This window comes from Triticum urartu, chromosome 5 (genome assembly GCF_003073215.2).
Source record: "Triticum urartu cultivar G1812 chromosome 5, Tu2.1, whole genome shotgun sequence".
NCBI lineage: Eukaryota > Viridiplantae > Streptophyta > Magnoliopsida > Poales > Poaceae > Triticum > Triticum urartu.
In genome coordinates, this window is record NC_053026.1 from 599,492,181 (window position 1) to 599,503,548 (window position 11,368).

An 11,368-nucleotide genomic window follows, 5' to 3' on the forward strand; every position below is an offset into this window, starting at 1 on the left:
AGTGCTAATAATATTGAGAAGATGGCTGTCATGGGATGGTGTGTTGAAGTTTCTGCGTCTACACGACGAGAGCGAAGCTCTGGCAATAGCTGTGGAATGGTTAAGAATAGCAGCATGCCTAACTTGATTAACTAATTAATTGCCCAGCAGAGTTTGTTAAGGTGGTGAGGTCGGCTAGGAGGCTTTGCCTCCATGATGGAAGCAACTTGTCTAAAACTAGAAAAAACAAGACACGCCACAGCATCAGCATGCTCTTGTACTTAAACGGCGGCAGTGCCTGGCTTCCATGCGTGCCAAGTAATTACTCTTCAACAATGTCAACGGCCGCATTCTTATTGCCGGCGTTGCTCCTACTGCCGTCGTTGTTGGCAGCCACCGCAGCCGCGGAGGGCCGCACCATCACCGTGTCACCGACATGTCAGGGTAGCTGTGGCGGCGTTGACATCCCTTACCCCTTCGGCATCGGCGCCGGCTGCTTCCGCAAGGGCTTCGAGATCAACTGCACAGACGCCGGCGTGCCGCTCCTCACCAACACGTCCATCCAGGTGGTCAACCTCTCCGTCGATCCACCCGAGTCACGGGTGCTGCTTCCCATTAGGTGGCAGTGCTATCAAGTGAACGACTCCGACGTCAATAAAGTGGTAAGCAATATGAAGGACACGAGCTTCTTCAACCCCGAGAAGAACGTACCTATAGACGGCGTATACCGCATCTCCAACAAGCACAACGTGCTCTTCGTCCTCGGCTGCGCCACCATCGGCATCGTGATGACCTTCAAGGGCCAAACACTGGCCTACTCCTCCGGGTGCATGTCCTTCTGCCGCAGTGCCACTGCAGCACAGGACGGCCAGTGCGCCGGCGCCGGATGCTGCAAGGTAGCCATCCAGCCGGAGGTCACGAGCGTCGTGTTCGAGTTCCCCAACATCAGGAAAGAGATGCCACAAATGCTCAACTACAGCCCATGCGACTATGCCTTCATCGTCGACGAGGACAACTACACCTTCCAGAGCTCCGACCTGCGGCACATGGACAGAACCCGGACCATGCCGGCGCGCCTTGACTGGGCTATCCGCGAAATGCCGTCCTGCGCCGACGCCAAGGACGCGGCAGATCAGTACGCTTGCAAGAGCAATCACAGCGAGTGCGTTAACTCCACCAATGGGACTGGCTATGCCTGCAAGTGCTCCCAAGGCTACGAGGGCAACCCATACCTTGTCGGAGAAAGCGGATGCGCCGGTAAGCACCACTCTGCATCTCTCCTTTTTTACACTCCTCCACCCTCTCCTTACTGCTCTGCCATCACCGGCACCTATGCTTAGCCACCCACCGCTACCCCAAGTGCAAACCGCAAGCTTGTCTCCCAGTCCACCACCGCCGGATTGGTCGCTGCATACCGTGCCCTGGCTCGACCCAGCCAGCCGGCCCTTTCGGCCACTTCATTTTTAGAGCACATGCATGTGGATCAGGCTTTCCACTGTGGGCATCTTCAAGAACCGCAACGCCAAGGTCTTCCTCTCGCAACATCTTCAACCAGAGGCCGAATTTCATGTTTTGACCCTTTTGGCATACAAATTCAGGATCTGACCCGGTTGAAAAAAAAATCAGAATTTGACCCTTTCGCTATCGCCAGGGGTACTGACGGTAGGGTTAGACAGCCTACCACCAGGGGATCTGGCGGTAGGGTGCGACAGAGAGGGAGGGCGGCCGTTTGCCCGAGCTGACGTGGATAAGTACCCTACCGCTAGGTACACTGGCGGTAGGGTGCGGCTGGGTTTTGCCTCCCAAACTTTCCGTGACGAAATATCAAAGTGCCCTGGCGATAGGTTGGCGGTAGCCTGAGACACCCTACCGCCAGCGTCCGTGGCTGTAAGGTTCTGTGTTTTATTTTCCCAAATTCAGTTGCTTGTTTCTTTTCAAATTCAATATGACAGGAAAATCACAGATAGATAAGCACAGCAGCAAAAAGTGTTTGCATATGAAATTATGATAACCTCACACTTACAGATAGTAAAATTGATGTATCCATTAAGTTCAACATATCAAAATAGGTTCAACTACTAACATAAGTAGCAATAACAGGACACCAAGTAGTTCAACATAAGACAACTACTTTAACTTAGCAAGTTCAACATCACTAGTTCCTCCCCCTCCCCCTCTTGGCGGCATGCTCCTCCTCGTTTGTCTTCGAGCGGCCCCCGTCCGGCTGGGTTGGCTGAGTCAGTTGAGGTCCATCATCGTCGTCGTACTCCTCATCACCTTCTTCGTCGTCACCTCCTTCCTCTTCTCCCTCTTCTTCCTCTTCCTCCTCGTCCACTTCCTCTTCTTCCTCGGTCTCGTTAACAAGGCGAGACGACGAGGCGGCATGGCTCGAGGAACCTCCTCCGGTGTGGCTTGATGAAGCTAGGGCACGTGTCGACCCACCAGGAGGAGGAACATGCACGTCAACCAAGGCGGCGCACCCAAGCATGCCCGCTAGCTTGCGGCAACGGTTAATGATCTTCTGCAATAACAAATATAGTAGAGTATGACTTGGATCAGGTTTAGGGTTGCAAATAAGTAAGAACATGTGGCATGGATCAAATTTGCGTTCGCTCCAATAGAATGCTATGAGGCTTAAAGTTACCTTCGTCGCTTCCCTCAGCTTGTTGTCACCCTCCATGGTTCCAGGGTCAGAACTTAGCGCATTCGAGCCGTCGAAAATGTTCCTGTTTAGCTCTGCGGCCTGGAAATCCAAGGATCATTAAAAAGTTAGCGAGAATGACCATGTCATCATCATTAGCTCGAATGCATTTCAACAAAACTTACCACTCTGTTCATAAGGGGCGCATACTCTCTGAAATCACCTTGCATATCTCTGAGGTTTCTTCATCCTCAGAGTCCTCCTCCTCCTGAAGTGATGCCATGTCCACTTCCGTCCATCGTGGCCTCAGATGCAGACGAAACTTGATGCCATCGTCATACCAATTCATGTGCCTCTCATACACATTCCAGCAAATGCCTGACCTCTCCCCATCTTTGCGGAACGTCCTCTCGTCCCACATTGTCACAAAAGACTTGTGCTCGTCAGCCCAGTCCAATATCGACTGAGAATACTGATTGCTCTTCCTGCATAGGGGCATAACAAGCAAAAAAACACAAAAGACCATAAGAACGTCGAACTTAAAGAAATCACGGTAAAGAGATGGCAGCACATACTTGTGAAGGTCGTAACCGCCGGTGTCGTGGGGCCTTGCCGGTGGTGTGTGTTGCAATACGCCAAATTGTGTCGCCACGCGTTGTGGTAGGTGCCATTCGACGGCGTACACGCATATCAGCGGGACAATGCACCAGAAGAGAAGGCGGTCCCGCTCGCACATCTCGTTCAGCTCGAACCCCCAAGCTCTATCGTGGTACGGCCACCAGTTAACCTATACAAATATTGTTTAGCAACCGTGAAAGTATAAACATTTAAAACTATCTCGCTCATTGGTATACCTGAAAAGATGTCAGGTTGTCCAGCTCGTTGGTGAAGGCCTTGTACATCGCACTTTCCTTGCCCGACAAGACCTTAACCTTGTCCCAAGAATAGGCGACAGTAGGGTATCGAGAACGGTCGCCATCCTCGCCATACTCCGTCCACTCTGTCTGTGGCAGCTTCTCAGGGCGACCAACCGGCAGCCGCTCCCAACTCCAAATCGAGAGGGCCCAGACACACCCACACATCCCAGATGTTTTCTCGGTCCTCTGCGTTGCGTCATCCAGCTGCAAACAACAAGTGATGATCAGACGACACAATTTAAAGCAATTTAAAGAACCACACACATAGGTGAAATGTATGACGTCTTACTGAACGGTAGAGGTACACGAGGCCAGCAGACCCCCAGCTGTACCCTGCATCCCAGTCGGCCAGGAAGTCCAGGTACATCCATAGGGCGTTGTCCCCCGAGCAGTCAGGAAAGACCACCTCTATGAGAAGAAACCACAGGTAGGTCCTTGCATACTGCTCCACGGTCCTCGGATCCGCATCTTGCGGGCATTCAGCCCGGTGGTCTAGGAGCCATGCCAGTGCTACACCGGATGTTCGGTTACTCTTGATGGGAGGGCAGTCGCCGATGAGGGCGGTAACCCTGTCCGGCCAGTTCTTCTTATCCACGCACCCAATGAGAGCATGGCCCTTGATCGGTAGGGCCGTGATCATGGCGAAGTCCTCGAGCGTCACCGTCATCTCACCACATGGGAGATGGAAAGAGTGTGTCTCGGGCCGCCAACGGTCCACCAACGATGTGAGAGCCGTGTGGACAAGCATCGGCGGCATACGCTTGAACTGGAGCACGAAACCCAAGAGCCCGGCTCTCCTGTAATATGGCTTGTAGCGGTTGTCGTAGTTCATCTCTTTGACCTTGGTGTGGCCCCTCATACGTAAGGGCGGAAGCATTTGTCAATGTGCACACGAAAATAGTTAGAAAAAACTTTTGAAAAGGCAAAATTGTGATGCAACACGTTGATCAGTGCTATTTACCACTCCGCTCTCGATGTAACGGGCGCGATGACCGTTGTCGAATGCCGGGTCAAGCATAATGTAATTAGTGCGATCGCCGGACCAATGGGGGGCCTCCTGAAACACAAACACTTTGTTATGAACATATAATCATATCATATTAAACCGTTCAACTAACATCAATCATATCATATTCAACAAATGTAAAAAAATATTATGAATATGAACTGCGGTTCATCTTCAAACTAGTTATTCTATCCTTTTATGAATATGAACATTAACCAATCAATTTCAACAATTGTAAAAACATATATAAAAATTACCAACATATTCATCTTCAAACCACATCACCACATCACCTCATCACCTCATCTTGTGCCAAATAGGTTCTATCCTCAAACTAGTTAACAAATCCAACATATTCAACCACATCACCACATCAACTCATCAATCAAATTCAAACGTATTTAACCACATCAAACATCAATAAATAATTCAAAAAATATTAACATGAACTAGGGTTCATCAACTATATAAAATAGGATCTATCATAGTCAACTACATCAAACATCATATTACTCCTAATTAAACGAACCTAAAAACAACAAAAATCAAAATCTACTAAATGAAATAGGGTTCATCTTGTGCCAAATAATGCGTCGAATCGAAAGCTTCTTAACTAAAACGAATTGGAGGGATTGAGAGAGCTTACTTTTCTCGTTTCGAAGCCATCTCGATCCGCAAAAACCGTTCACAAACGAAGAAGATCGGATGGGGGGAGTGGAGGGGCTGAGAGAGGCCTTCCCCTCTCTGTTCTTGCGGGCGACGGCAGGGGAGAAGAAGATGGGGGCTGGGTTCGTGGATGGGCCCCACGAGCCGGCCCCTGCGGGCTTACAACCGTTCGGCACTTACCGCCACGGACATTGGCGGTAGGGTTGCACACCCTACCGCTGGGTGTCCTAGCGGTAGGGTCGATGGCATGAAACGGCAGCCGTTTGGTGAGGCTGACATGGATAAGTAGCCTACCGCCAAGGCCCCTGGCGGTAGGCTATGTAACCCAACCGCCAGAGCCTCTGGCGGTAAGAAAAAGGGTAAAATCCCGGAAAAAAATCAAACAGGGGTCAAATCCCGAATTTGTATGCCAAAAGGGTCAAAACACGAAATTCGGCCTCAACCAGACACCTTTGCCCGGAAGTTCACTGCTGACGTCCTGCTCTGGCGCTACCTGCACTTGATCCTCAATTCGATCTGAGAAACCTGGGTGCAAAGCTTCTCATCATCAGTATAAAATTCACATGTTTTTCGTCCCCCCCCCCCCCCCCCCCCTCCCCTACTGCGCCTTCAACCTTTCCAAAAAGAACAGTCATTACATCACTATATTGTTGGGACAGTAAGACAGCTAGTGCAATGGATCAAAAGAATATTTAAAAAGATGCCACTGGAGCAATTCACAATATAGCGTAAATTCTGCGATAACTAGTCGTGTACACCGATGATCATTTATTTATGTATGCATTCCGCAGATATCAATGAATGCAACGATCCAGGGAAGTATCCTTGCTTGCAGCCGGGAGAATGTGCGAACAACGAAGGATCTTATGACTGCCCCTGTCCTCCGGGTTATCGTAACCATGACGCCAAAATAGAAAAGTGTACCTTACTTCCTTCAAGTTTCCCACTGGCAGCAAAGATCTCCATAGGTATATATACATCTTTTTTCTCTTTTTTCTTATACGAAGGGAGATCTCATTCGTGGCATTTAAATATTAATTTGTTGTGTTTAACTGGAATAAGGGAGTTATTTTCACTATATATACGAGAATCGGTCTCTTGCCAAAGGAATATCCTGCAAGTTAATAAAAAATTATGTTTTTGAAAGACTATATTTAAGAAATCAATAGTTTCAGTGCGGATGCACTAGATGCAGTTCACATATATAGCACACATTTGTTTTAGAAACAAATACCTTAGATTATGGATCAACTCTCCCAAATGGTATAGCTAATTGTTGTTTTTACGTAAAGCAGTTGTTAGCACTGCCTGTCCACTTTGTATTATCAATACTCGCTATGTATGTGGCCAAAATTAACATGCATAAATGCATAATATCTCTATGCATGATCATTGTAGGTATCATTTCGGGCTCCTCCTTATTACTTGTTGCTCTACTTTCGAAGCTACTGAGGCTCCAAAGGAGAAGAACGAAGGGCTTGTTTAAGAAGAATGGAGGTTTGGTCCTTCGAGATGTGAGAACTTTAAATATCTTCACAAAGAAGGAGATAAACAAAATCACCAAGAACCAATCAGAGGTCCTTGGTAAAGGGTGCTTTGGCAAAGTATACAAAGGGATTCTTCCAGATGGTACGACAGTGGCAGTAAAAACCTCCATCAAGATAAACAAAGTTCGAAAGGAGGAATTTACCAAGGAAGTGGAAATCCAGTCACAGATGATCCACAAGAACATCATCAAACTCATCGGCTGCTGCTTGGAGGTGGATGTTCCAATGTTGGTGTATGAGTTCGCTGCTAATGGGAGTCTGCAAGACATTCTCCATGGTAACACTCGCCTCTCTAATTTCCCACTAGACCTGCGACTGGATATTGCAATTGATGCTGCAGAAGGGTTATCTTATATGCACTCATCAACAAGTCGTACCATCCGGCATGGGGATGTCAAGCCAGCCAACATACTTTTAGATGAAAAGTACATGCCAAAAATCTCGGATTTCGGGACATCAAAGTTTCTTACAAAGGACAAAAATCACACCGGGCTTGTTGTAGGCAGCATGGAATATATAGACCCGATGTTCCGTGAAACGGGACAATTAACACAGAAGAGTGATGTTTACAACTTTGGAGTTGTACTCTTGGAACTCATCACCAGAAAGCCAATTGTGTATGATGGAAATCATAGGCTCATAGTTGACTTCTGTGATGTTTATAAGAAAGAAAACAGTGGAGAGGCAATGTTTGACAAAGATATTGCAACTGAAGAAGATACTTACATACTGGAAGAGATTGGCAGACTGGCTGTAAAGTGTTTAGCAAATGTTGTAGAAGATCGTCCAGAGATGAAGGAGGTAGCAGAACGACTTGCCATGCTTAGAAGAGCTAGGAAAACTGGGAACATAAACAACAAAAGCCCCAATTACTTTGAGGAAATTTAAGGTGCTCCCTGAGCATTGCTTCTGAGATTGAAGATTAGTTAACTAGTAGAAAAAAAATGTACTGTATTTCTGTATCTTATATCTTCAGTGTAAATGAATATTGACTGTTGTATCATGCCATAAAGTCTGTTGCAGTGAATAGTTATCAAACTTACCTGGTAGCTTTGTTGGTGTATATCACCTTGTTCTTCGAAGTGTTAATATGTTGTACACTAGTTCTAAATGACAACATTGAGATCGACATCCGCCTGGAGTAAATGATTAATTCCTAGAGTTTTCTTGACGGCATGTGATATTCAGTACCTTAGAATCCTTTCGAGGATTGTAGAAACCGATGTCCATCGAAAACAGGGCATATCAGAGTTATGTTATATGACACGACACTGTGATGCATAGGAGTATATATTTTAATTAATAAAAACAAGCGAAAAATTAAGCATGGAGCACTTGAAGATGCAGTGGCAACTAAACTGCGCAGCTCTAGGAAGTTAAGGCAAAGCTGATGTTGGTGCTACAATATATCAGGAATCGCAGAGAATAACATGTGCTGCTAAAAAAGAAATTCAATGGAAGACAGCACTGGTGGAGACTACTGAATGCTAAAATGAATCAAACAATAAATTAAGGACCATCCTCTATTCTCAATTGGTGGGAAGTTTCAGAAATTGAGAAGCTGGAGCACTCACGCTAGGGCGGGCGGATCGGCGTCGGGCCCTCCGTGCTGCCTGCTGCGCCGTCGGCCGTCGCGGTGGACGGTGGTCGGCGTGCGACGGGCGCGGTCCAAGCCGTGCCCGCCGAAGCGCCGAGCAGCCGAGGACGGAGGCGGGCGCGACGGTGCACGGGCTGGCGGCGTCCGGGCGCGGGAACGCTGCGCGGTGGATTGGGCGTCAGCGTTTACCTGATGGACTATCTGAAGATCGACTGTAGAAGTGTCGATATGGTCTTCAGGCGAACGACTTCAGTTATCGGACGGACGGCCATCGTCTCTCCGGTACTTCTACTGTTTTTTTTTTCGAGGGAAATACTTGTATTACTCAATAATCAAGTCTTTACAATCATCTTTAGCAATCTCTACCACCTCCAAAGGACCTGACCCAATCCAGGTCATAGTTCTACTCTCCACTCTCCCAAAGGCAGCTAGACAATCACTAGCTTTATTTTAAACTCGCGAAACGTAAGTAATACAAGTAGATCGAAGACTAACAAGATATCTTATCTCATTAATAAAAGAAGCATAAACGGATCGATCCTTGCCAGCACAAGTGATCATGGCCACCGCCTCCGAAGAATCCATCTCAACAACAATAGGAAGATTTGACCTTTGAATAGATATCGAAAGCCCCTCCATGCATGCACATAACTCCGCTTCCAGAGCATCTCTGCAAGAAAACAAAACTCTGGAGGCTGAGAATATAATGTCACCATTTGAATCCCGGAGGATCATTCCAGCTCCCGCTGCTCCAGAAGAATCGTAGGACCCGTCAGTATTTAGTTTAACCCAATCCGTGCTCGGTCTAGACCATCTGACCTCCGGGGATGCAGTTCTGCCCGGTGAAGGCAAAGAACCCAAGACCACCACGGACTTGCCCTTAATCGGGTCCATGTTGGAGTTCAGTTTGATCGCCAACCGCGACTCCAGGTAGCTTTGCAAGAAGCGAACCGAAACTTCCAGTGGTGGGACTGGTTTTTGATGTGTTATCTCATTCCGGACAAACCAGCTACGCCAAAAGGTCATAAGCATCATGCTTCGCTCAATTTCACTTAATGGTGATAGGGCAATTAGCAGCCACTCCTTCCCACTATTTGTCAGATTATCAATACTGGGTAACCTCCATACCTTGGCCATCTCTAGATACAAGTCTCGCCCAAACTGGCAACGCACAAAGGGGTGAAAATTATCTTCCTCTTCAACACCACAAACTGGACATGTGCTAGACACTTCTAGTCCAATTTTATGCTTGTTCCGCCAAGTGGGAAGCCCATCAGTCGCTACTCGCCAAGCAAAGTTCTTGACAGTAGGAGGCACCACACTTTTCCATATGTAAGACCAGCAAGCTCTACTCCCGTCTGGAGAAGAGCTAGATGAGGACGCCCTCTCTCTATGTGCTTCATCAAACACCAGCATATAAGCACTTTTTACTGTGAACACTCCCAGCTTATTAGGCCCCCATGCAATAACATCTTCGGCCTGCCTCGGAGAAGCTCTAATCTTTAGAATTTCATCAACGTCCGCGGCAAGGAAGTGCTGCGACAGTAACTGCACCTTCCAGGATCCATTCTCATTCAGGAAATCGGAGACATAGCGCACACGACATCTGCCTTGCAATGAGATGGGTTTATATGAGAAAGGCCTAGGGATCCAGTTATCGCGCCAAACTCGTATGCTCCTGCCATTGCCCACACGCCAAATCAAACCCTTCTTTAGCAAATCCAACCCGTGGCTTATTGCTTGCCAGGAAGAGGATGCATTTCCGGTGAAAACCGTATCCTCAAGCTTGCCCTCTGGATAGTATCTTGCTTTCAGAACCTGTGCACATAAACTGTCCGGCCTAGAGATCAATCTCCACGCCTGCCGAGCCAAAAGCGCCTGGTTAAACAACCAAAAATCTCGAAAACCTGCACCGCCTCTATCCTTTGGCTGCATGAGATGGTCCCACCCCCTCCAGTGGACCTTTCTTTTCCCTTTTGCCGAACCCCAATAAAAATTTCTAACCATTCTTGTAAGATCATCGCATACTGAAAATGGCAATTTGAAAACCCCCATGATATAAGTTGGCAGCGCCTGTGCAACAGCTTTCACTAATACCTCCCTTCCGGGCTGGGCAAGTTGACCATCTCCCCACTGAATAAGACGTTTTGTCAAGCTTGTCTGAAGGTTTTGAAACTTCCCCTTAGACATGCATCCCTCAGGAGTAGGCAGGCCCAAATACTTCTCAAAAACCAGACTTTGCACACGCAACACCTGCCGAACCTCATCTTGAACTGTGTTCGGACAAGAAGAACCAAAGAACATGGAACATTTTTCATAGTTGAGACTTTGCCCGGTGGCCGTACCATACAAGTCTAGAGCTTCCTTAACGCTCTCTGCCTGACCTCTAGTTGCCTCAAAAAACAACAAGGTATCGTCAGCAAATAACAAGTGAGATATACCTGGTGCTCGCCTGCATACTCTCACCGGAGTAATAAGACCAGAAGTCACTCTTTTTTTAGGATCACAGAAAGACCATCCGCCACAAACAGGAATAAGAATGGTGAAAGGGGATCACCTTGCCGAAGCCCACGCGTCGGTGCAAATGAATCCAAGAGAGTTCCGTTTAATTTGACAGAATATCTCACCGATGTGACACAAGTCATGATCCAGTCTATCCATCGCTGAGAGAACCCCAACTTTTGCATCACTTGCCTCAAGAATCCCCAGTCCACCCTATCATATGCTTTGGAGAGATCAAGCTTATATGCACAAAAGCTCTTTGTGGAATCCTTTTCCTGTTTGATGTAGTGTAAGCACTCAAAGGCAATTAGCGCATTATCGGTAATCATCCTACCCGGTATGAACGCACTCTGGTCATCTGAGATTAGGTTGTCCAAGAGAGGACGGAGCCTATTAACCAAACACTTAGATATGACCTTGTAAATCACATTGCACAGACTAATTGGCCTATACTCAGACAACTTTGTAGGATTAGCAACTTCCGGTATGAGGACAATTGTCGTGGAGTTAACT

General features: G+C 47.4%; 2 protein-coding genes across 4 annotated transcripts; one reads left to right on the forward strand and one right to left on the reverse strand.

Annotated features, from left to right (window-relative positions):
- The first annotated feature begins 278 nt into the window (after positions 1-278).
- LOC125511087 (wall-associated receptor kinase 2-like) lies at positions 279-7,805 on the forward strand. Its single transcript, XM_048676367.1, has 3 exons — positions 279-1,236; positions 6,001-6,177; positions 6,608-7,805. The coding sequence occupies exons 1-3, from the start codon at positions 315-317 to the stop codon at positions 7,642-7,644; spliced, it is 2,136 nt and encodes a 711-aa protein (XP_048532324.1). The 5' UTR covers positions 279-314; the 3' UTR covers positions 7,645-7,805.
- Positions 2,006-8,586, reverse strand: LOC125511088 (serine/threonine-protein phosphatase 7 long form homolog). Of its 3 annotated transcripts, none has more exons than XM_048676369.1 (10): positions 8,331-8,586; positions 7,483-7,597; positions 5,660-5,734; positions 5,190-5,550; positions 3,827-4,594; positions 3,475-3,741; positions 3,196-3,407; positions 2,806-3,105; positions 2,624-2,722; positions 2,006-2,500 (listed from the first exon to the last, which is right to left on the reverse strand). In XM_048676369.1, the coding sequence occupies exons 5-8, from the start codon at positions 4,412-4,414 to the stop codon at positions 2,814-2,816; spliced, it is 1,359 nt and encodes a 452-aa protein (XP_048532326.1). In that variant the 5' UTR covers positions 4,415-4,594; positions 5,190-5,550; positions 5,660-5,734; positions 7,483-7,597; positions 8,331-8,586; the 3' UTR covers positions 2,006-2,500; positions 2,624-2,722; positions 2,806-2,813. The 3 variants fall into 3 exon arrangements, with proteins under 3 accessions (XP_048532326.1, XP_048532327.1, XP_048532328.1); XM_048676370.1 differs by lacking the exon at positions 8,331-8,586 and adding an exon at positions 7,800-8,276; XM_048676371.1 differs by lacking the exons at positions 5,190-5,550; positions 5,660-5,734.
- Between the last annotated feature and the right edge of the window lie 2,782 nt (positions 8,587-11,368).